Below are 26,890 nucleotides of genomic sequence, written 5' to 3'. Positions count from 1 at the left end.
GGAGAGAATGTAGGTGTCAGAGAGGGTAGAGAATGGAGACCAGGTAAAATTCTGGAAAAAATAGATGAGGCACCCAGATCTTATTTAGTGCAGAAAGAAAATGGGGAAGTGGTCAGGCGAAACAGTTATCACTTGAGGCCTTCCCTAGTTAAAGCGGAAATTAAGAAGAATACTGATTTCGCACATAATGATAGATCATTAAACTCCTCATCTGGGAATCAGAGTTGTGGAGTAGAGGAACCTTCAACCTCCCAGATGAATGCTGAAAATAGAACTAGTGCTAGAATCAAAAGGCCTCCAGTGCGTTTTAAGGACTATCAAATGTAAGGGGAAAGATGTCATATCAGTAGGTTATGATTACGGTCACGGGGCTCTAGGCACAATGTATGGAGACTCTTAGTCAGTTGTCACTACTTGTCAAGATCATTGTTAGAACATGGGTTTTGGGACATTGTTGATTCTTGGAGACTTTGTTAAAAAGTATGTTTAAATAAATGTATTAAACCCAATGAAATATTATTACTAGAACAATACTGCCCTGTTGCACTGATACAGCAACAAACAGTTATGCTCTTCCCACGTTCCCAACTGGTGACAGCTCTTATTTGTTTAATGCCCTTAGAAGCAAGTATTTTGCTAGGTTTGTGAACTGTATTTATGCCTGTTTTGGCCACACTGAATATTCCATGAGCACGAAATTTTTATTTGTCGTTGTTGGCGCCAGATCATGAAAGAACGTCTTTAATTCGCTGGCATTAAATTCGACAATAATTCGATTAACACTGGTAGGTTCCTGACGATGGCACTTACTTCAGTATTTCGTTTTAAAATTCCCATAGAACCAGTCTTTACCAGCTTCCTTTATAGAAAGCTTCCTTTCTATATTTATTAAAAGTATTTGTAGTTTTATTAGACCCAGCATATGCAAATACGGCAGCCTTTAATAATTGTGACGTATAAATCCATAAAACAACATACTTTCCCCCATACGAAATTATAGTTCATAGCTGCCCCTTTTTAAGTAATCAGATAAAGTCATAACAGGAATAACACAAAGCAGCTGTCGTCATATGAAATGACGACAGCTGCTTTGTGCTTTGTTCTATATGAAATAGAACCGATACTTAATTCTGACAGGTCTAAAATAAGAAAAAAACAATTAAAAAATTGGTTTATTTTTTATTGCTTTTTAATATAATATAAAATTAACAATAAAATAAATGTCTACTATACCATCCAACTAAACAACAATTAACTTTGAGGATCTGCATAACCAACGTTTACACGAGGGTTAGGAATACAAAATTAGATGATTAGTGACTATAAGTGATGATATGTTATAATAAGTCAGAATAGTTGATAATATGAAATGGCAAGTGATAAATATTTAGAAGTGATGAACAATTATTCGCACAACAGAACTATTTCTTCTGCGTTCTTGGTATAAATTTAACTTTTATTTCATTAGACGGTCTCAACACTATATCACCTTTATGGATAATATCTGAAGGTTTCGTAACTGCTTCCAATTTGAAATTGCAAAGTATTCCACACAGAGCAGCTTTCAGCTCCAACATTGCATATTTTTGTCCTGAAACAAAAAAAAAATCCATTAATCTTATTTATAAATGAGGAGGTGTCAATCAAAATCAATCATGTCCATAAAAATCAAAAAATGAGTTAGCAGCTGTTTCATAATATAAAGAGTGAATCCTATTCTATGGTGTTTTCGGTTTCGGTTAAAAAAAATCATGTCCTGTTTAAAATGAATACACAATATTAGGTTCCCAAATCAAATGAAATCATGTCCACAGTTGGTTTCAATCATACCTCCACATGTCCATTCAGCTAATAGGAGTGCCCCGATTTGGTCACGTGATTTGACCATGTCAACACATTGTCTGTGTTTTCCCTCTAGGTTATGTCGATAGCGAGTATTGAGTTTGTATTGCACTGTGGTTTAATTTTAATATTATTATAGTAGTTTTTATTAAATAAAATTGAAATTTTCCATGGATGAAGAAAACTTAGTGAGAGTGGGCGATGCCAATGAAGGATCTCGTAAAAATAAAAAGACTGTGGATAAAAAAACTAGAGCCAAGCTTAAGCGATACAGTACTCCAGTGGAATGTCGTGTGTTTGTTCCATGTAAACACATGAACAAAGGTATGAAATGTGCATTAGTTAGGCCTATAGATGCTATTTTTGTTCGAAATGTCCTCTACAAAATACCTGACAAAAACACGCAAGATAACACCATTGCCAGTTGGATAAATCAACGTAACATAAAGCGGCGAAGGCCTAGGCCTACCTCTGAAAAATCAAAGGCTAAAAGTTTTAGTGTACAATATTCTATACTTTCATCAACCGGTAAAGTTATACCTGTGTGTAGGAAACTTTTCATGCATATTACCATGGTGAAGGGAACAAGATTGACTAATATTTCTAAAAAGGTGAAAGAGGGAAAGGCTGTTAAGGATCAGAGGGGTGGCGATAGGAAGAGTCACAAATCTGCTGCGAACAAGGAATCAGTCCGCCTTTTTTTGAGAAATTTAAGAGGAAAAGAAAGCCACTATAATCAAAAAAAATCGAAAAGGATTTATCTTGGTGCAGACTTAAACATTAAGAAGTTGTGGCTAATATACAATGATTCTGTACTTGATAATCTTAAAGTTAAGAAATCTATGTTTAGGAGAGTTTTCAATGAATTAAATATCGGATTTTCATCACCAGCTTCTGACGTTTGCAGTACATGCAATAAAATAGATCTTCAGCTGAAAATTGAGAAGGCTAAAGCTGTGAAAGACTTGGTAGTGGTCAACCAATTTATGATGGAGAAAAGAATACACAGATTAAGAGCTAATGCTTTTTATGGGCTCTTAAAGGAAAACAAAGAAAATGAGGTTACTTTCTGTTTTGATCTCCAGCAAATTCAAGCACTTCCCAAAACTCCTATTCAAGACGCGTTCTACAAAAGACAATTAAGTTTTTACTCTTTTTGCATTGTAGCATCAAACGCACAAAACCCCATATTTTACGTATGGACTGAAGAACTTGCAGGAAGGGGTGCGACCGAAGTTTCATCTGCACTTATAAATTTCTTGAACTCCGCTAATTTTTCAAATGTAACAAGACTGAATCTGTTCTGTGATGGGTGTGCCGGTCAAAACAAAAACAATGCCGTTGTTCACACATTAGTGTATTACTTAGGATCAGTGCAAAATGCTTTAGAGGAGATTGTTCTAACATACCCTGTTCGCGGGCATAGCTTCCTCCCCGCTGATCGGGTGTTCGGAAGGGTTGAAAAGTTACTCAGGAAGCAGCCTACCATTGCAACAAAGGAAGAGTACTACAATGTATATAGTTCTGTTGGAAAAGTACGGAAACTTGGAGAGGATTGGGGATTGATTGATGCTAAAAGTTTGGCTACACGATTTAAAAACATTGAAATGATATCTGAAAAGAAGAGGATTTTTGTGAATAAAGAGAAAGCTGTCAACCGCAATGGACAAGAACTTACTGTTATCAAAGTGAAATCGGCACAGAATTTTAGGTTTGAAAGTGATTTTGAAACCTACAACAAGCCTCAAAAGAAAAGGCTGGCATTCTGCAAGGTCGTTCTCAACTCCTGTAGAGTCACTTCCACTGAGCAATATAGTGAAAGCAGCTAAGAAGAAGGACGTGGAGACTTTACTTGTGAAAATGTATGGTGATAACTGGCAGAAACATGACTTTTTATCTTGGTATAAGACCATAATAGTGGAAGTCCAGGACGACGAAATTGATGCTGACGAAGTGGACGAATCCTGTGATTGTCTAGAACCTGACATTGGACTACACATTTAAACATTTATATTTTGTGGAAAGTGTCGTTGGTAAATGTTAGCCATTTTTCAAGATATTTTTTGTAACAATACAATAGATATTTTAAGTAGTCTAAGAGTTTTTTTATCAACCCCTTCTATCAACGTCCATGAAGTCCAATCAAATAAGAACATGTCCTTTTTTTAAAATGTATTTACAGGTTTATTTATACCTTCAGATTTGAAATATTTACTAAGAGTCAGTTAATTTCAATAAATAAAATGATATATGCTAATTTATCCGATTTTTCATGTAAGGTTATTTACTAATACGTTTTTTGCGATTTCCCTAAAACTTCTTAAGGTGGACATGATTGATTTTGATTGACACCTCCTCAAATGATGAAGCGAATATAGCTCTTTAAAATTGAGCCTTAGCCTCTCTCTAGTCAAAACCGTAATGCGTGGCGAAGAGCCACAATCTACACGAGGTATCTTTGTCTGATAATGCTGAACATTACAGATCTAAACCAGAATGCCGATAAACATTCTACCTGCCCATACCTGCCTATACCTGCCTAATAAAGATCTACAAATCTTAATAAAACCATCATTGCAGAAAATGGATTGGGACTACGGAATGAAAGAGGCGACAAACTAGTACAGTTTTGTGAAAAATAGAACATTTTTAATATGAATGCATGGTTTAAACTACCAGCTGACAAATTATACACGTGAAAATCGTACATAAGGAAAATTGCCTCATCAGAAATCAGATTTACCCCATAATTATTATAATTAATCAACGATACCGAAATAGTGTCATGTTCTAGAGAGTCAATATGGGCAAAAACATACCCCGAAGAAGATGTTAATATCACCGACTGCATCTTGCTTGTAGCCAAATTCAAAAATAAACTACAACGAATAACAAAAAAAATAAAACGTCACACTGATTATAAATATATACAAAACATAATTAAATAGACTGAAGACAATTCCAAAAACACAAATCAACAGGCAAAAAAAAACATACATGACTGATGAAAAATTAGACATGATGAATTTAAAAAATAAATCAAGGAAACAAATCAAAAATTAAAGACATAGAAATTAACTCTTTGAGACGATATTGCCGGCTCACTAGATTTGAGAGAACAAGGAACAACTATATTCGGAAAGAAATAGAATTGATCTAGACATAATAGACACAATTGAAGCCAAAAGAATAAACTGATTTGGTCAGCTGCAGAGAATGTCTGAAAATAGGCATAGTGAAAAAATGGCCTCCTACCACTAAAAGAAAACGAGGTAGACCAAGACGGTCATGAAGAGAAGATCTCGAAGATGCAATGACCGACCAGAGATTTAAAAACTGAACATAAACTGTGACTTTTTTTGGGAAGGTGGTGATTTCCCGTTTCTTTCCTAAACTGTGTAGTAGAAAGAAAATAGTAAACCATCTGCTGTCAAAAATTTAACAGCCATTCGTTCTCAAAGAAATAAGAGCTCTAGCCAAGGAAGGGTGATAGGAAAACATGAAAACATTTCATCAAGACAAGTGGAAAAAGACTAAAATGGTACGTTTCATAAGCGTTTGAGTATAAATACAATCAAGCAGTTATCTATAGGCTGTATGGTTTGTCCAGGATACTGTAGCAATGGAAGATATAGAGCACCTTATTTCACAATGTAAAAATCCTTACACCCCAATTATATTGCCTGACAATATTGGAATAAAATTTGAATGCCATTGGCCTCCTTATTTTAGCATTTCACTTACAATGCCATCTTCTCCAGGTGATTTGCTGTTCTTCATACCTTTCGACGCTGATTTGATTTCCTCTTCGGTTATATCTGAAAGTTCCTCTGATTCTTGATTTTGTATGGCTGGGATTTCCACCTCTGGAATATGAGCATCTCGACGATATAATTTTCTATAGTACTCTTCGATAATTTTTATAATTTCTTGTTGTTCATATACAGCATGTCCTTGTCTATTTTTTAGCTTATAAATGTTCCTGGTTCCTGTCTTCAACTTTCGTTTTAGAACTTTAAGGCTTTTATTTTGTTCTATGATATTAGTTGTTTCTTTACTGTTAAAATCCCTTATGTCTTTCCTAACAGCTTTTGAAATGGTTTTATTTAAATTCCTCAGCTCTGCGATGTTCACTGTATGCTTATCTTTTATTTCCCTTCTTTTTTGCGTTAGGTTCCTTGTGCCTTCTGTAAGTTTTTCATTTTTCCTTGTTTGCTTCACTTGACAGTTCTTCTGTGCCTTCCTTAGAACGTCCACCAACCTTTCGTTTAGTTGTTCAATATCGGTTTCATCTTGCACGTCATTCTGACGGTTTCTATCTATATCTTCCTGGTATGCCCTTGTATTAGTAATCGCAGTGAACGTAACATTTTTAGTCCTTGTTACCATATTTCTACGTTCCTTCTTTACGTTCAAGACTACCTTCGCTATAACCATCCTATGGTCACTTCCGGTTAAAAATTGATTTAATACAGTTACGTCTTGAACAGCGTCTTTTTTGTTAGTAAAGATAAAGTCAATTTCGTTCTTGTTCAAGCCATTTGGTGATTGCCAAGTCCACTTTCTTTGGGGGCTTTTTTTAAAATGGGTGTTCATGACATATAGTCTGTGTTGCAGAAGAAATGCTATAAAAGTTTGACCCCTTTCGTTTCTGTCGCCATATCCGTGAGGTCCAAGTACAAACTCCGAATCATCCTGCTTGTGGCTTATTTTTGCGTTTAGGTCTCCCATCAGTATGGTATAGTTGGTGGTTACCTCTTCTAGCGCAGTGTTAACGTCATCGTAGAACCATTCAACTTCTTCGTCTGTTTGGGCACTGGTAGGTGCGTATACCTGGATGATCTATTGCAACAGCAATAGATCGCCAGATATCGAAGGCATTTCAGCAGAACTCTCTAAACATTGTAAAGATGGCGTCGCCAGCGCTCGCCGACGGCTTGCGCATTTCTGTAAATACGCACTCCCACCGATACCTACCACTACCAACGATGCACGCTGAAGATGAAATACCGGAAGAGATATACCAGAGAACCGAGTTCGAATCAGAGAACTGATATATAAGAGCTTCATCCGTGGGCCTTTCAGTATTGATCAAAGACCAACCGTCCTGGGAGTTCAGGCTGGAGTACTGATTTAGTAATCTAAGGCTAAACCGTCCTACCCGTCCTAAGGCTTCCCGTTCCTTGTCCGTATCGAATAGTTATCGACCGGCCAACTCTTACCTAAATTAATGAGTCTCCGGTTTTTGGGTATTGACCAAAACATGTTTAAATTATTGAGTTTACATGTTTTACTGAGTCAGGTATCTAGTAAAGCTACTCGTCACAACATGGAGAAAATATTTTGATAGATAAAAGTTACAGAATATTTTTCAATACCTGAAAAGAACCATAAATTCCAGAAGAATGGTGCACTAGATTATCTGCCCACTACATAAAAAACATGTTCTAATATACTACTAAGACGTGTATCATTGAAAATTAATGAACAATTTGGCAAATACTTACCTATACAGTTTCGACTTCCAGCACTGAACGGAATATAAGCATAAGGATGTCGTGATGCAATATTCTCTGGCAAAAATCGGTCAGGGTCAAACTTTTCTGGATTTTCGTAATAATGCGGACTGTGATGGGTATCGTATATACAAATGCTGACGACGGCAGATTTTGGAATTGTGTATCCAGTTTTGGTCTTTACTTCTTCTCCAGCTACTCTAGAAATCATGGGAGCGCTGGGATACAACCTTAAACTTTCTTTTATGCATCTTTCAATGTATTTCAATTCTCCCAATTCGGTGTAAGTGGGATTTTTGGGGTCTTCCACTACTGCGATTGCCTCTTGATACATTTCCTCCTTAAAAACATAACAGCACACTTCGTATCAAAATATAAAGGATATTTTTAATATACATAAATTGTTAAATATAATTTTAGAGTGTAGAATGAAATGTTAGAATGTTAGAATGAATGAAATAGTTAGAATGAAATGTATACTTTCCCTATACATTTCATTTTGTATTTTCTCTTGTCTTATATTGTGAATTACATTATCTTACCTGAATGTCCGGGTTGTTTGCTAAAAGCATCAAAGTATGACATAAAGAAACGGCTGTGGTATCATGACCCTACAAGCAAAAATATTTATTTCAGATCATAGGTTATATATCTCTTTGAGGCACAGAAGTCATATTCTAGACCCTAGTTGCACACAAAATAAAGAATTAAATAAGAAACATCTTTTGTGTTTAAGTTGGAGTTGGTAATCAACAGAAATAAAAAATAAGAAATTTCATTTAAAAAACCTGTCACTTTGACATATAGAGGGTGGTACAACAGTTGTACCACTGTGCAGCACCAGTGTTTTCTTTGTGTATTAGAAATAATGAATATTGTTTTTAAAATCTTTATTTACAGATAAAATGCAGAATTCTAAAATGTAGACCAAAGAGGATGACGAAAGGTTGAAAAGACCTCAAAATAGATAGGTAGATGATATAAGAGCAGTCAAACAGTGAATTAGATTGGCGCAAGATAGAGAAAGATAGAAGCAATGGTGCGTAGTGGATGGAAAATGGTTAACGAAGAAGAAGATAGTCTAAGCTGAAACACCTTGTATTTCAATTAAAATGAGTTAATTTACATTTAATATATTATTAATTATTACCTTGAGAAATTAATTAAGTTTTCTTATTGATCCATCTCTTTTTTATTCTTTAAACAACAATAAGTATTATGATAATGATCTAATATTTTATCATCCTATCATAACATAAATACCATTATTATACAGTGTGTCCGTAAAGTATGGAATAAATTCGATATTTCCTAAATGAAAAGTCTTTTTAAAAAAATCTAAAACATGTCGATTTTTAAATTTAATGTTCTACATTTTACAATAAAATTTCATTATACAAGGTGAACGTCATCGGCTCTTTTTTTAAATGTAATACCCCGTATTTTAGGACATTTTTAGATCGATAAAAATAAGCTGATTCCAAAAAAGTATAATACTTGGGGTCTAACGGATATAATTTGAAAGATATACGCTTAGAAAATTATTTTTTATTGATTTCTAATATTAATAAATTATAAATAAATTATAATAAATAACTTAAGTAATCCAGTGATTAATACATGATTTTATCTTAAATGCTCGAATTGTAGTCCTTGTTGTGTTTGACGGTAACCCAAACGTTGTACAAATTCTTGTAGAACCTTCTTTATGGTTTCTTGAGAAATATTGTTTAATTCTTTACAAATTCTTGTTTTTAAGCCTTCAATATTTGCAGGTTTCGTTTTATAAACAACATTCTTTATATGACCCCACATAAAATAATCCAAATGATTGAGGTCTGGCGAGCTCGCTGGCCATTCAATATGTCCACGTCTTCCAATCCACCTGTTCGAAAAAATTTCGTTTAGATACCTTCGAACATCTACAGCATAATGCGGAGGCACACCATCTTGTTGAAACCATAAACTTTCAACAAAACCTCCAGGATTAATTCTACTGGGGAATAAATTAACTAAAGTAGGTACTATAATTATATTCTACTATGTATATAGATACCCCCTTAAAAACTGAGGGTATGCTGGTCCGTTTAAATTACCTTCAAAAAAGTAGAGTCCGATGATTTTATTTCTTACAATGCCAGCCCATAAGTTTACCTTCTGTGGGTATTGTGTGATGTTCCCGCATCCAGGTGGGGTTTTCTTTTGCCCAGTTTCGGTGGCAGTTATCCATCATTATTTCGCAAAATTGTATTCTTTTATCTGGATCATCCTCGTTTAATTCCTGTACAAGTGTGCATTCTAAAGGGGTGCCATTTTTCAAGTTTTATTAACAGAAGTGTGTGCATCAAAAGCAAGCAGAACACGAAATGTTGTATCATAATTTACAAAGGAACGACCTGATTTACAACCGTACCAGTTTCTCGAAATTTCTTTTCAATCTTACTTATTGTTGACTGCGTTATGGGTCTTTTTGGATATTTATCATTAAATAAATTACACACTTCCATCTGAGTTTGCGATTTATCTCCATACCCAATCATCATGAGTATTTCAATTCTTTGCTTTACACTAAAATTCACTTCTACTTCTAATTAATTCTAAGCAATAATACAGAACATTCTCGAATTAATACAATCATTGTACTACTTAAATTGTTATTGAACGTTACTATAAATAATTAAATTTCACTAAAAACTAGTAGTAGACTACTTTTTCGCAATTGATCATAAATAATTTATTTTCTAAGCGCATATCTTTCAAATTATATCCATTAGACCTCGAGTGTTACACTTGTTTGGAATCAGCTCCTTTTTATCGATCTAAAAATGTCATAAAATATAGGGTGTTACATTTAAAAAAAAGAGCCGATGACGTCATCGCCTTAATGTGTATCACCTTTTATAATGAAATTTTGTTGTAGAATGTAGAACATTAAACTTAAAAATCGATGTGTTTTAGATTTTTTTAAAAAGGATTTTCATTTAAGAAATATCGAATTTATTCCATACTTTACGGACACACTGTATCAAATATTATATTGAGCATTATTCATAATCTTAAATAATAATCAATATATCCCGAACATATAGAAAATAAATAAAATCTACAGTCAGACAACTACTATTTTATGTAAGTACAATATATATTATTATAGTATATTACGAGTATAAACATGTATATGATACGAAATGAAGTTGATTTGTTTATTTGAAGTTGTGATTGTTCAAGGTTGGAGAATGACTATTGGTATTTCAGCAAATGACTAAAATTATCAACATAAGGTAGCTTTCATTTAAATACTACTATGTGCTAATAATCAACACGTAATTAATTAGCTATGACTCATAGCGTTGGCGCTTAATTTAACAAAAACAATTTCCCGTAATTATTAATGTGTGTAAGCATAGCACTTTTTATACTTGTTTTATGTTAATAAAATTACACAACAAATTGGTTTCGCACCAAATGTGAATAAATTCATATAATTTAAAAGTATTTACATATAAAATGTACCTACATGACTTAAATTCTTTTTTTCTGATAGATCAGCCCTTTCCCAGAATTATCCATAAACGAATTTACAAGAAGTGCGAGTTCCAGATAAGTGACACTCAATTCGGATTTCCAAACGGATTGGGAACACGAGAGGCTCTTTTTTCTTTAAATGTGTTAACGCAACGATGCAGAGACATGAATGTAGATGTATATGCATGTTTTATTGACTATCGAAAAGTATTTGACTGCGTTAACCATCAAAAGATGATCGAAATTCTGAGAACAACTGGAGTTGACGAACAAGACTTGCGAATTATCTCAGAACTATACTGGCACCAAACGGCAACAATTGAAATGGAGCACACAACATCCGAAGACATACAAATCCGACGAGGAGTGAGACGGGGTTGCGTCTTATCACCGCTACTTTTTAATTTGTATTCGGAGTCTATATTCAGAAAAGCATTAGACGAGGTCCAAGGCGGAATTAAGATTAACGGAATCAGCATAGACAACATCAGATATGCTGATGATACCGTCTTAATAGCATGCAACGCACAAGAACTACAAAATATAATAAATGCGGTAGTTCGCCACAGCGAAATGTTTGGTTTACATCTAAACGTTTCCAAAACTAAAACTTTAGTATTTTCAAAGACACCAATAAAGATGTATGCCAAGGGTCAAATAATAGAACAGGTAAATTCCATAAAATATTTGGGAACAAATATCAATAGTCAGTGTAATACAAAAAAAGAAATCCTATCAATAATCGAACAAGCAAGGAAAACATTCATGAGCATGAAAACATTTTTTACAAGATCAGACCTTAGTCGACTTAGAATCCGAATGATCAGATGTTACGGTTTTTCTGTCTTACTGTATGGCTGTGAAAGTTGGACAATGGACCCTGAAATAGAAAAAAGAATAGATGCCTTTGAGATGTATATATACAGACGAATGTTGAGGATTCCACGGGTACAAAGAGTTACTAATGTATGTGAACTTCGACGCATGTGTAAACAAAAAGAATTACTAAGAATAATCAAAGAGAGGAAAATGCAATACTTGGGTCATGTGTTGAGAGGCGAAAGATATGAATTACTTCAAGTTATACTGGAAGAAAAAGTACAGGGAAAAAGATCAGTAGGAAGACGCCAGAACTCGTGGCTGAAAGACCTGAGGAGATGGTTTGACCGCTCATCCGCAGAGATCTTTCGCGCAGCAGTTTCCAAAACTACAATTGCCATTTGGATCGCCAACCTTCGAAAGGAGACGGCGCAATGAGAAGAAGAAGAAGCCCATTCTGAATTGTTTTTAATGTCTCTGCTATTTCAAATGTAGCGGTAATTCTTCACCAAAATTTTAAAGCAAAACTAACATTTTACATTCTATTTATTTGATAACGTTAAATTTTATAATACAATCCGTGATCCGAGCAGACGCCAGTTTCTGTCACTTGCTGTGATGTTTTCGTATGTTTTAAATGGTGACGCACGGGTAAAGAACAGTGGACTTAACTGTATATAGTTGTATTTTCAATGATTTGGTTTTATATTATTTGACCTCTAAAAATATTTGTTTACAATACTACAGTTCTCAAAATATCTCGACAAATTTCAGGAATCTAAGGGTACTTTCATAACGGAGACCATCGCATCGTATCCTCCCCTAGATCATAGAAGTGACAGTGAACGCTCGCATTTAAACTAATGCATTTATTTTACCTTTCGATTGATAATATAGTACGATCCTATGGTCGGAGCGAGGGTCGGCGCCTCGTGGTAAGCACCCACTTATACTAGTGGATGCTTAGGATTCAAGAACTCTCTCACTATGTCCCATTCTCTCTTCCTCTCTTCCTATCTTTACCAACTTTATAGTGTTTATCGATTTTTATGTAGGTTCTACCAAGTGCTTAGTGTCTAGTGGCAATGACGTTTTACATTCTCTATGATAAACTAAACTAACGTTCAAACTGTAAAAACTAACGTTTGAATTTAATTTTTATAGTTTTTCAATATGAAAAATGTTAATAGAAATATAACTTACGCCTAAAATAAACGTATCAACTTCTTCTCTAATACCGACATCATCAATGTCAGCACCATTATATTTCGCTTTAATCATCAAATCCAACAAGGCTAGTCTTTTTCTCTCAGAATAACTCATAGTTCCGTCTTTTTTATACAGCTTATATCTCTCTGCGATAATTCCATTGGAAAAGTCATGTAAAACTTTTACTATTTTCTGATTTCTTTTTCCTACTTTCGTCAAGTTGAAGAAAGTATCCATAAATAGCCAAGGCCGAACCATTCTGTACACGAAATTTTCTCCATACTCATACACAGCTTCTTTGTACTCGCCACAACTAGGCTCTTCACGAAGGTCTTTTCCAAGGGAAGTTTCTGTAGAAAAAATCAATCTTAAGATTAGTTTTGTATTGCTTTTGTGATAAAAATTTATCACCAAGTAGGAAAGAGCAAACAGTTTATTATCTTAATAATCAAATAGTCGTTACAGAACTGTGAAAAAAAATTTTAGAAAAGACTCTGATTTATCCAATTCATAAAAGAGGTTATAAGTTAAAATTTTTCCATTCTTACAATGATTTCACTATTAAATCTAACCTAAAAGGGTAATAGGAGATTTTCAATGTGGCTTTCGAAGAAGATCAGTAATAGGTCAAATATTGGTAATACACAACCTTGGTAACAGAGAAGCACATAGACATATAATTCAAATAGACTCAGCTCAGCAAAACAGGTCAGTTCCCCCAGTGCGACAGAGAAAATTGACGCAAAGCAGTCCCTGCAACTCTTTCTAATGGGTCGGGTTTATCGACCACGTGACCTAAATGACCAATGGGTCATTTGTCGACGTGTGGTCGATAAACCCGACCCATTAGAAAGAGATGCAGGTACTGCTTTGCGTCAGTTTTCTCCGTCGTAATGGGAGGAACGACGCTTTATTGCAATACTCAGTCTATTTGTATTATATTTCCATGGAGAAGAGTAGCATGGTGTTTATTCTAACATTATAAAAAATATAAGTAATTAAAATCTTACTTCGCATTAAAATAGCAATGTTAAATATTCTGCACCCACAACTTTGCAAAGTGCATTAAAGATTCTTGATTTTAGGGAACTCTTTGTTTCAAAAGTGTATCTACACTTTGAAATCTTCCAGATATTGTACAGCCACCATCAGTGCATATTCCAAGGTGATTTTTTCAGTCTATGTTTGTTTTAATTATAAAATCATTTAAAATATTAAACAAAGTGAGGGCTGTTGTTTTTAAAAGACGTTCTTCGACTGCCATTATATAATCACAAAATCGGACATATACAATTAAATGGGCATCTTTATTGCTATGCATAAAGCATACCCCTAAACCTGGCAAGTCTCTGCGCCTGATAATTTTGATCTCATTTATATCAGGAACATCAAGGGCTAAATAAGTATAGAGCAGGTGCGTCTTGTACGTGGAGTGAAATACCAAAAGATGCAGCACAGTTAGCCAGAGGCAGTCGAAGCACCTCTCTTTTGGAATATTTTTAAGGATGGGTCTGTAGCTAATCTTAGTAACGATAGACATTTTATTATAGACTATGCAAATATCCTAATCATCTGAGTCTGTAACAAATTTAATAGCACAGTCAAAGAATACAACAGGTTCTGACCTTAGTTCCTTTAAACATAAGGATCAATATAAGCTGAAATTTAGAAGAAATGGATCCTCGAAACCTGGCGAAGTAAAGTACCTCGGAGTAAATTCATTTCTATAGCGGTTTCTTTTAGTGCTATATACACCTCTCGTACAGCGTTTTCCGTTCTCCCAACAATATTGATATTATCAGAAGCATAGGCAAGAATTTGCTCTGATTTGTTATATATTGAACCGATGGTGGATTTGTGACATGCCTATTACTTTTTTAACAGTGGTATGGTTACAAGTGCAACAAAAAAATAAGGCAAGGTATAAAAACTTTCTTGCCTTGGAATCATGAGGACGTTGAGGAACACATCCACAGCAATGATGGAAGCCGTACTGGATATGACTCCTCTGCATGGCGTTGTAAGGAGAGATGAAAATTGGATATCATAGACTACGAGACAACTTGAATAACGTAAAGGTTAGATCAGAAACATAGTGATATTATAAAATCCAGAATTCTGAAGAAGATGCTATCAGAATACTATACTAGACTGAATAAAAAAAGGAGAGATCAGAATACAAATGTTAACTCTGGTAATACTTAAATAACAAAATTGAAAAAAAAAATATTTACAGGAATGTAGATGCATGGAAAAATGTTGCGAATATTGTACACATAGCTTCGCATCAACTTTTCAATTATAAAAAAACTAAAAGCTTACACGAGAAAATTGTCAACATAAATAAATCAATTTTATCTCAAGTATTTTGGGCGCTTTTCAAGGAAAACGGAAGGCAAAGAAAAATTAATCGTTGAACAAGAAGAAGATCTCTCACACGCTGGGTGGATTATGGTTTACACGAAGCATCTCTAGCGGTTTAAGACAGAGAAAGATGAAGAACCACAATACAAGCGATTAAGACTTGATATCACTATACCTTTCCGAGACGCGAGAGGCAGAAAATGATGAAATACGCAAAAAAGCTAAATTAAAATCAGTTATCACTGAATGTTTGGAAGTGGAAAAACAAAAATTAAAAAAAAACACCAATGTGAAGACGAAATCAGTAAATCAGCGATTTCATGAAGGATGCACGGAACAATAAAAATAATAAGACTCTAATATTAATAAATAATGATAGCTCACCCCCAATAGAATACAAAGTAAATTCCGTTATTGGTTTGACAAGGCTAATGGGTTGATCACACTTTGTTTTAAAGTCTTCTACTAAATGGTTAACTTCTTTGTTAAAAATGTCAACAAACTCCTGCAAAATATTAAAATGAAACGCTGGTGTCAAGATTTTCCTCCTTTTATGCCAATTTGCACCTAAAACAGATATTTTTATTAAAAAAAGGTGCTACAGTAGGTGGTACTGTAGACTAGCGCGAAGGTTCATACAATGTTTTCTGTATTTTTAAAATATAAATAATATGTTTAAAATTGAATCAAGTAAGTTTATTATATATTTATTATTTATATTTTAAACAAATTATATACGTGCGTTATATTAAAATAATATTTTTAAAATTGAATAAAGCAATTTTATTATTTATTTATTGTTTTTATTTTGAACAAATTGTATTTACTATATTTACTAAAATAATTCAATAAATGAATATGTTTGTTAGTAGCGCCACCTGCTAACGTATCACCAAATCATACATTGTTTATTTCTGACAAACCCGTCAAAGTCAGTCTAGATATTAAATTATTACTGGAATATAAATAAATATCATTTGGTAATCAATTTAATTGATATATAAAATAAATAAGATAATTAAAAATACAATGTGAGTATAATTTTAAAGGAATTTATTAACAACTAACGTTAAAAAATATATGATGACTAGAAACGAATTGATGGAGAGTAGTTAATCGATGTCAAGACTGATATTTCGTGACGCTACTCTATGTCGCCGTCTCGTGGCGCTTCTTCCGTAACGCTCGCTTCAGCATTTTACTATAGAAAAAAAGTAATAAAACGCCAGTATTGAAGCTTCGCTTCAAAAGAAAATAATTTGAATTTGTAAATTAAAGTCTCTAGGGCGACCAATGTCCTATTTTAAAAAGTGTTACCTTTGCTGGTTAATAGTCCATTTCCAAGCCAGCTGTGAAGGAAATCGTAGAAAGCACTTTTTTCTATATGTTTTGAATTATTTAATATGAGCTGAAAAAAAAATATTAGATGGTATTGTTACTAAAATTGTTATTAAAATTAATGTTTTTTAAATATTACTGGACAAAAAATAGCTAGATACGTTCATATATTTATTATATTTATATTTAAAGAAAACTTTCAATGTTTTCATTTTATTTTTTGTCCATAGGAATTAAAAATTTACTTTATTTTTTTTTTTTTCTTTAATTCCAGAAATGTTTCATTACTTTTTTAACATAACTGTACCAAGATTATATTATTATCGTGTATAAAACTATAGAGTATAGTTTTATATGTGCGATGACTACTTGTTCGTCCGCAAATTGAACTGATGTTCTTGTTTGCCATAAATATTGCCTAATATTCACCGATTATCTTCTCTGCGAGGGGCTATAGTCTATTTTAAGCATATTACTGAATATTTTATATCCACAACACAGCAAGAAGATTCCTCTATAGTTTTGACAGCGAAGATCGATATATACACGTATATGTATATACAAGAAATACAGGATATTAGTGACTGTCGATATAAACAAAACCACCAGTTTATTAGGCCTGCAGTCAGAAGGTTGGCTGAGATGTTAGAGAAACACTCTTTTGACTTTTTGTCAAGCTTTCGGAATTGTTTTATTCCTTTCAAGACACTGTAATATAGATAAAAAATGTGTACCTAAATATTTACAAAATATCACAATTCGTCAATGCAACTTACTAGTCGTTGAGATTATTTAAAATAAACTTTGACACTCAACATTAACAACATAAATATAAAATATAATAATGGACAATACATTCTAAAAATTTTGGTCAGGGTAGTAAAACTTAGTTTATTTCATGACATCTTTTGATAGTATGTTTTAACTCTGATACATAGAGAACAGAAAGAAAAAACAATATGATTAAAATGTAATTAGTTATATATTGTATTCAATATTGTATTTATTTTCAAGAAACAAGAGGCCCATATTGGGTAGTTTTAATTTTTAATTATTAACCTGTGTTAATGGTATGCAACCAGTTATGCATACAAGAATATTTAGACATTTATATTTATTTTATTTTTGATGTTTTTCCAGTAAATAACAATAAATGTTGCTCAATTTATCTATGTCAGACTTTTTATTAATGCAAAATGTACTAGATTTTATGAAATACATTTCCAAGAAAACACGTTTTGCATGGTTTTTTTCTTTTGTCAAAATACAGAAATCCTCGAAATTGAATTCATGTTTCCGAGTTATTACAGGTTCTGTATGTGCACATGCATTTATTTTGTTGGTTTTCATGTCACTACGATGTGAGATCACCCTACTGTGGAAATTACGAGATGATTCTCCGATGGATTCGTTGTTGCAATTGGCACAAGGTATAGAGTAAACTACATTCGATAACTCCTGTATTGTGAAAGGATCTTTTGTCTTTGTGTAAAACTTCGATACCGTTTTCACATTCCTAGTTGTAATTTTTAAGCCATTAACATTTTTGAAAATGTTCATTGACATTGACACCTAAGCTAATAGCACGCATAATTAGTGCGAAAAAAATAGTATCAAGTTGTTCTGCTAACAGAGAGAGACCGAATATAGTGTGAAATTAGTACCGACATACGAGCTCGTTAGATAGAATCTAAGAGACACCTATTAGATTGAATTATAGTTTTGTCAAATAGATATTCAGTTTTGATAACGGAAACGTTAAAAATATACGTTTATTTTTTCAATAGTAGTAATTCTGGTTTCTGGCAAAAAAATCAGAATAAAGAAATTGATATTTTAAGTTAGGAAAATGATAACCTTTACAACTGAACATAAAATTCAAATTATTAAATGGCATTATTCTGGAAGAAGTGCCAACGATATAATCATTAGGTTTTCGTTTCAATTCGAAGGCCCTGTACCAACAAAATCTACAATTCACAATATTATTTTTAAATTTGAAAAAACTGGTTGTGTCAAGAATTGAATTTCAAGAAAGATATTTTAAAAAGAAACAAGTACCATTACTACAAATTGCCAAAAACGCATTAAATTTTCCCTGTTGGTTATAAATGATGGATAGTGTTTTGTGAGGACTTGATGTAACGCACTAATCGTGACGAAGATTTCATGAAAAAAATCTTGTTTACAGATGAGTCATCTTTTTCTTTAACTGGCCATCACAATCCACCGTAGGGTACTTTACAGAAAATAGGCACATAACTATTTCTTACAAAACACAATACCGTCAAAAAGTGAACGTCTGGGATGATATTTTGGGTGACAAAGTAATTGGCTCTTTTTTCATTGGGGACACTTTGTGTCGTCGTAAATACCTAGATCTCATGAGAGATCACATATTTCCAGCAGCTCGAGCATTACCTACTAATAGGATGAAATTTGGTTGCAGCAAGACGGCTGTCTAGCTCACAATGCACGGAAGGTGTTAGATTTTTTAACATTACGTTTCCAGATAGAGTTGTTAGTACAAAGGGTACCATAAAAATGCCACCTCGCTCTCCTGATCTTGCACCCTTGGACTTTTTCGTATTTTTTAGAATAAATTATTTTAATTGATGACGTTAAGAATTTAGTATGTTATTTTTTATTAATTGAGATTACAGAAACTGTTAATTTAATCTAAGATATGCTTTTAAATCTTGTAATCACATCGTTAAAATATTTCGCCCGACCGTCTAAAAAATAAACTTTCTTTTGACAATAATGTACAGACAAGACTGTCCATAGTGCTTACGGGTCTATCACACACATGTAGTTAGATGTTATTCTTTTGGACATACAAGTCTTTATAATATTTTTTCTCAGTTGGTTGCATTGTCTAAATGCCCTGTAGTCAGATAAAAAGGTATATAAGTGTAAACTCATTGCTGAAGCAAGACAAAAGTGTTTCACCCAAAGTTAACTGGGTGAACTGTCAAAGAGATAGCCTAAAAAAGAAGAAAAGTATGTAAGGTTAGCTCTCCTCTCAGTTTGAAGTTTGAAAGAATCAATTGAAGTTTAGTTGTGAAACAAATGACATTTTAAAAGTGATCGAAATGCTTTAAACGATAATTGGTGAATGATTTGTATTTTCAAGACGTCAATAAAGTTTGTTGATTGAATAACTGCTTATGTATCTACACAAACGACTTTTTTAGATGAATCGATTGTTTTATGTTTGAGCATTGCATTTAATTGCAAACAATTCAAGAAATCAGTTTTTGTCCAGTAATAGATTTATCATACCTCAATGTCTTCTGGAGCTATTAGATTAACAATCCCAATAGGCAAGCTATGTCGTTGATATATTGGATGGTACATCTTAGCCATGGCCCTGTCTCTTTTAAAAACATTCTCTGTAAAAGAAAAAATATATATTAATGTATTTAAATAACAATAAAATAAAATTTACATTATTAACATGACAAAAATACTACTATACCTAAAGCTACTATAGAAGCAAACAAAAGGTGAAAGTGAAAGTATTTTATTATTCAACATACTATCCTCTTAATTGCATACAGACATTTATTACAACTAATTTGCGACCTTATACCTTTGAATAACTTTCAATCAGTTTTAATTAATTACTCCTTGAAAATACTTAAAAATGAAGTAAGAACAATCATCAAACCATTGTAATAAACCCTCAAATCCTTAAATTTCAACTTCACTTCTTGGACATCCAACCCTGTATATACGTGTATTCGCATAAACCAATTTAGTTCCAATTATAAAACAGGTTTTTGAATGACTTCGATAATCAGCTAGTCACTTATAACGTACCTATGTTATTATTAAAACATATCTTTGCCTAAAAATAAAATTTACAAGTAATATTTCTAGCGTGATCTTAACACAAAAAAGAGAAACACGCGCTTCTTGTCCAAGGACATTAAGAGAAAATTACAAATACCTTACGGAGTGAGTAAATATATAAGGGGTAAAGATATACTCGTATTATACGTCATTGTCATGTTGTGAAAAGAAATGCTGCAGTAAAGGTAACGCGTTATAATCGATCTAATCATGAATGGTTTGATGCAATTTGTTTTACCGATTGGTTTAAGACTATATTTTTGCCTCATGCTCGTTTAATTGTAGCAAAGAAGGTCTTAATAGGAGACAATCTTTCGAGTCATTTTTGAGTCAAAAGAAGTGCTCAATATTTGTAAACATAATAACATTGCTTTCATTTGTCTTCCACCAAATGTAACGCTTCTTTACCAATCCCTGGACGTTAGCTTCTTTGGACCAATGATGAATTATTGGAAACAATTACTGCAGAGTGAAAGAAAGCCAATCCAAACTCATCGCTTGTTGAGAAAAGTTTGTTTCCGAGAATATTAAAAAAACTTTTTGAGAAAATCGCGCCGTCTGCTTCAGTTAACGCTAGAACGGGGTTTAATGCTTGTGGTATTTGTCCTGTGTCTGAAGATAAACTTTTAGCAAAAATTCCTAGTGAGAAGCAAACCACTAATCGAAACAGTGCTGATGTATCAGAGGTACTATTAGATTATTTGAAAGAACAGAGAAATCCCAAAAAACGTGAGCCTACAATAAAACAAAAGAAACTGAATATTATACCTGGAAGATCAGTTGCGTATATAGACAGTCCAGAAAAAGAAATTGACGACGGTAACATGCCTGACAAGCAAGACACAAATTGTAAAGAAAAAATTTTGGAAGAAAGCGATGAAGCAAGTTCCGGAACAGAGAGCGTGAGTGAAAATTTTGACCAAGAAGACCATGAAGTTGCAGACATTCAAAGTAATATTGCCGAGGAAACAGAATACTTTCACATTAATAATATAGAAGCAAATTCATGGGTTGCAATAGAATATCAAGCTAAGAAGAATATTAAACATTTTGTAAGACAAATTTCAGCATTAAAGATTATGAAGCTAATGTTGTTCCTTAAACTCTCAAAATTGGGAAAATTTATATGGCCTGATATTCTAGACGAAGACAATGTTCCTCTAAGTAACATAAAAAAGTATTAATTCCGCCAAAAATTTGCCTAAGAGGCGAGTTGTGTTTTGTTTTGGACTTGTCTGCATATAATTTTAAATAAGTAACTTTCTTTTTGTAATAAAAAGTTTTTATTAAAATGTTTATTATAATTTAAAATCATTTGAGTGTGTTTATCTTCACCCCAGTTAACTAAAAATCATTTTTATTAAGTAAAACCATAGGCAGTCAACTTCGCTCCATTCAGGGTGAAGTTGAACAAAAACAAGTAATTTATGTTTTCTGAATTCGGTTTTTTAAAATACCCAATGTTTTTTCTACTAAAATTAAAGTTATGATTTATACACATATTATACAAAAATATATGATACATATTATTTTATTTTGTTTTCAAGGATATATCTTCAGTTGAAGTTTACAAACGGTCAACTACACCCCATTTTACGGTAAGTATAACTAGATTTTTAGGGCAACAGTGAACAGAGTTCAAATAATAATGATGACCGCCAACTATCCTAAGAAAATGGCACCCTAAGAAAAAGATTTTGTAAAACTGGGAGAAGTTTTTCTCAAAATCTGTATAATATACCAATCTCAGTAAACTAAAAATTTTTTTGATACTTTATATATACAACTACTACATAAACCTCCAAAAATTTTTAAAAACTTCCCCACCTTTTTAGTACAGGGATAAATTCACCCCCAAAACATGCGTTTTTTCGACCTTTTTTTTTAAATCGCATATAAAGACATTAAAAACATAAAAAAAATTAACTTTTTAAAGGTTTATTTATTAGTGTAAAGTCTCAATAATTGAATTGCGTTGGAATTTAAAAAAAATTGTTACAGGGGAGCAGAAAAGAGTCTCCCAATTTAAAATGCATCTTTTGGAAGATGCCCTCTGCAGTGGTAAAAGCAATCAAAATTGTCAAAAAAAACAATTTTTTGTATACCTCAAATTCTTCTTATCAATGAATAAAAAAAATATGACCATAAATATAATAGTCTTTTTTTCCAATTTAGAAAATAAAAGTCCCCTTAAAATGGTGCATTTTTGTTTTGTCTAAATTGTTAATAATTTAAAAAATCCACCGATCCCACTGCAGAAAAATAGAGGTTTAGGCTATTGAGGTCCACAAAACTCAAAAAAATTGTCAGATACTTGCACGGGCCAAAGTCACGGAAATGCCTTATTTTTCCGGACCATATTTGAGCTCGAATCGTGGAAATATCGTCAGAGGCGTTAAAAAAAAAGAACTTAAATAACTCCATCAAGACCATCATGGAGATAAATTTGGATAAAATAATTAGTGTACGTTATTAAGACTAACAACTGAAGCAAAATACATTGGTATACATTTCAGGTTACTATGAGAGGCCAACCAAGTAACCCTATATTTATATAGGTACTTTAAAAGCTATCCTTCTTTATAATAATAATTTGAATAGATGATTTTTAAGTCGATAATCTTTTTTTAATTAGATCGATTAATAGAATTAAACGAGGTCAGCAAGGACACCAAGGTATTTAAACAAAAAGTGGCAAAAATATACTTATAGTTGATCAAAGTAATTACTATTTAAATGGGAATAAGCCACAATTAAAGGGTTAGTACGTTTATTGACGTTTCAATTTCCACTTCGGAAATCGTTCTCAAAATACAAATATTAGTAAATTAAACAAATTTTGTTTTTTTGTTACTTAGTGAAAATTTCTTCTAATAATTTAATTTTATCTGACTCATCTATATTGACAATTCAGACATACATTATACATTTTAAAGTAGACGACTTTAAAATATTATTACCAATATTGTTGAATTGCGTTCCTGGGACGACTTTACTTATAAGATAATTCATTCGATTACATGAAATCAACTTTAACTTGAGATTATCCGTCAGAAAAGATCATAGCATGTAATTCGTCTTTAAAAAGACAAACACATGCCATGATGACAGTAAAATTCTCCTGTAAGTGATTCCATAGTAAATTATGAGGGAAAACCAGGAAAAAAACCTCATAATACTATCCCGACATGGTAAGTATTTTCCTTTTAATAACTTCCTCTTTCAATATGGGTAACCCAGATCCTACTACATTCTGCCGAGGAATTCGCGACACAATTGGTCTCATTTAGCATAATTAAAGCCGCTTCTTTGATTTTTCTCTTTTTACCATCCGTTTCTTTTAGGACTATATTTGAATCATTCCATTGAACATAGAGGATACATCATTTATGTTTTTTTAATAACAAACATAATAAATCAGAATTTGGTGTTTATTGAAGGTACATTAAATGCACGACCAAATACTTACCATGTCGGGATAGTATTATGAGGTTTTTTTCCTGGTTTTTCCCTCATAATTTACTATGGAATCACTAACAGGAGAATTTTACTGTCATCATGGCATGTGTTTGTCTTTTTACAGACGAATTACATGCTATGATCTTTTCTGACGAATATTCTCAAGTTAAAGTTGATTTCATGTAATCGAATGAACTCTCTTATAAGTAAAGTCGTCCCAGGAACGCAACTCAACAATATTGGCAATATTATTTTAAAGTCGTCTACTTTAAAATGTATAATGTATGTCTGAATTGTCAATATAGATGAGTCAGATAAAATTAAATTATTAAAAGAATTTTTCACTAAGTAACAAAAAAACAAAATTTGTTTAATTTACTAATGTTTGTATTTTGAGAACGATTTCCGAAGTGGAAATTGAAACGTCAATAAGCGTACTTTAACCTTTAATTGTGGCTTATCCCCATTTAAATAGTAATTACTTTAAAATGCCACAAGAAAATAGCTTCAGAACAATATAGTTGATCAAATCGAGGAATACCATCAGTACGATATCGATCTTTTGTACGCAATATAAATTTTAACCCATCTGTTAAAAAAACAAAATTTGATTCAGAAAACTATCGAAATATTTTGAACATGAAAATAAATTTTAACGCATCTATAAAAAAAAACATAGATATTTTTGCAACTGAAATCTTATAGAACGAATTCCAAGTTTAAAATTGATTAAATATTTTATCGGAAATTTGTATTTACCTGCATTGTCAAAATAGATCTCCGTTCCAAAAATAGGATACGACTTGGGTCCAGGAATTGCTAAGATGTGTTTCCAATATGTCTCATCTTTTTTATTTATGCGGTAAAAAATATAAGTCAAAGCTACAACTGCAGCAATCAGTAACACGATCATTTTCACCTTTATTTTCGAAATAGATTACACACGATCTCTTGTTTTCAACCTACTCCGAATATATAATGATAAATAATGTGAGGTACACCGCAATTTAGATCCCATTTGATTCTCGAGATAATATTCAAGGTTAAACCGGTTGTTTTATAAATTATTAAATATTGATAATTTGAAAAATCTTGAAATAAAAATGCTGTATCATACAAGGTGTTTTCGTTTATTGCTGCTGGCAGTGTAATAAAATGTCTTTTGACTGTGAAGTGAATACAATTTTTCTACAGTACAGTTTAAAAACATTTTATTACACTGTTAGGCTTTTAATTATGTACTTTAGAAAGGAACTAAACGTAAAAGGGCTTTTACACATCTACAGAAAAATTGGTAAAAATTAAATTTGCTATCGAAATGTCACCTTCTAAATTCAAAAATATTTTTTTTTGGCAAAAATATATTCAAAAACCTATTAACTTAACTATTCCGCAGGAGCATAGGTATAGGCATTGCTTCACCGAAAAAAACTTCTATCCTGTAGGTATTTTCAAACTGGCGTTGGGTAGAAGTCTTCAGAATGCATAGTATCCGAAATGCGATTTGTCAAAGTTCGTTACCCACACCATTTTTGTTCTATTTTCCCTATTTTTTATCAAACATTAAATTTGTAACGAAATATTTTGCTTACCACATAAGTTATTGCTATAAGGGGTTGAAAATTGGGACAGAAGTTACTGGGGTGGAGATATGGCAAGCAAAATAAACGAAACTTATTCGAACGGCACTCAGGGTTTATTTGGAGTAGTTGGGTCGTGGATAAGTGACTGGCAAGGGAATTGGATTGGGGCAACTACAAAAATGAAATAAAGGATTACTTACATAAATCTCCTGAAACAAATGAGCAAACAAAATAACAGGAATGAGCTCTAGCTATTTAAAATAAGGACGCCGCTTCGACGTGTCAAATTATAATGATTACAACAACTAGTTGTAACTATTGGAATAATTATTAGAAATGCAAAATATATCTTTTTAAATGAAACTTATAATAGGGACATAAACTTTTTTTCTAAAGAAATGAAAAAATGGTTTAGAGAAATAAATCAAACATTTATTGTTGTCTCACCACAAACAGATTCAAAAATAAATGGCATAAATTACTATATAGATAGTTACAGAGATAAATAACAAAATAACAAAGAAACACTTACATGTCCCATCTGTTTACAAACTCTATTTACAAGTGGGAGGTGCTACAAAACTTACAAAGAAATTGTTACAAATAAAGAATTATCTTTAAAATAAAACTATTAGAGAGGTTAACCTTATTTAAAAACCAAAACAAATTAATGCCAAAAATAATAAAACGAGCTGTCATGTGTCAACATTACATTTAAAATCATCATCAATCAGCCAATCCCGTCCACTGCTGGACATAGGCCTCCCTCAGTTCTTTCCAGTGTTCTCTACACTGGGCCGCTTGTAGCCAGTTTCCCGCTACTCTTTTTATGTCGTCGGTCCATCTAGTCGGTGGTCGTCCTCGGCTTCTTTTATAATTTCTGGGCCTCCATTCCATAATTCGTCTTGTCCATCGTCCATCTTGTGTTCTGGCTAAGTGTCCTGCCCAGTTCCACTTAAGTCTCGTGGTTCTTTCGATGACGTCTTGAACTCCTGATCTTTGCCTGATTTGTCGGTTTGTTATGTGGTCTCGGAGGCTCACATTCAGCATTGCACGTTCCATGGCTCGTTGTGTAACTCTTAGTTTATTCGCAGATTTCTGCGTGAGTGTTAAAGTCTCTGCTCCATAAGTTTGTACAGGCAAAACACATTGGTTATAAACTTTTCGCTTGAGACACATGGGAATTGAACTTTTTAGAATATGGCTTAGTTTGCCAAATGCTGCCCATGTCAGGCCTATTCGCCTCTGTATTTCATTTGTTTGATTGTCTCTGTTTATTTTGATCTCGTGTCCCAGATATTTGTAAGTGTCTGTTTGTTGTATGGTATTATTGTCGATAGTTATATTTCCACTCATTACGAGATTTGTCATAAGTTT

At 32.8% G+C, this 26,890-nt stretch overlaps 1 protein-coding gene across 1 annotated transcript; it reads right to left on the bottom strand.

Moving 5' to 3' along the window:
* Window positions 1–1,159: 1,159 nt before the first annotated feature.
* On the bottom strand, window positions 1,160–24,923 carry LOC140436502 (cytochrome P450 4C1-like). The gene is made up of 8 exons (XM_072525376.1): window positions 24,690–24,923; window positions 19,899–20,008; window positions 16,593–16,683; window positions 15,660–15,842; window positions 12,906–13,261; window positions 7,901–7,969; window positions 7,350–7,698; window positions 1,160–1,591 (listed from the first exon to the last, which is right to left on the bottom strand). Exons 1-8 carry the CDS (start codon window positions 24,841–24,843, stop codon window positions 1,422–1,424), a joined length of 1,482 nt encoding a protein of 493 aa, XP_072381477.1. The 5' UTR covers window positions 24,844–24,923; the 3' UTR covers window positions 1,160–1,421.
* Window positions 24,924–26,890: the final 1,967 nt, after the last annotated feature.

This window comes from Diabrotica undecimpunctata, chromosome 3 (genome assembly GCF_040954645.1).
Source record: "Diabrotica undecimpunctata isolate CICGRU chromosome 3, icDiaUnde3, whole genome shotgun sequence".
Taxonomy (NCBI): Eukaryota; Metazoa; Arthropoda; class Insecta; order Coleoptera; family Chrysomelidae; genus Diabrotica; species Diabrotica undecimpunctata.
Note: the sequence above shows the minus strand (reverse complement) of the source record. Positions and strands in the feature narration are given on the sequence as shown.

Coding starts and splice junctions, on each gene's coding strand:
- LOC140436502 (XM_072525376.1), bottom strand. CDS start 24,843: ATGATCGTGTTACTGATTGCTGCAGTTGTAGCTTTGACTTATATTTTT. Junction 15,843..16,592: donor TGGACTATTAACCAGCAAAG/GTAACACTTTTT, acceptor TATCTGTTTTAG/GTGCAAATTGGCATAAAAGG. Junction 7,970..12,905: donor TTGATACGTTTATTTTAGGC/GTAAGTTATATT, acceptor TTTTGCTTGTAG/GGTCATGATACCACAGCCGT.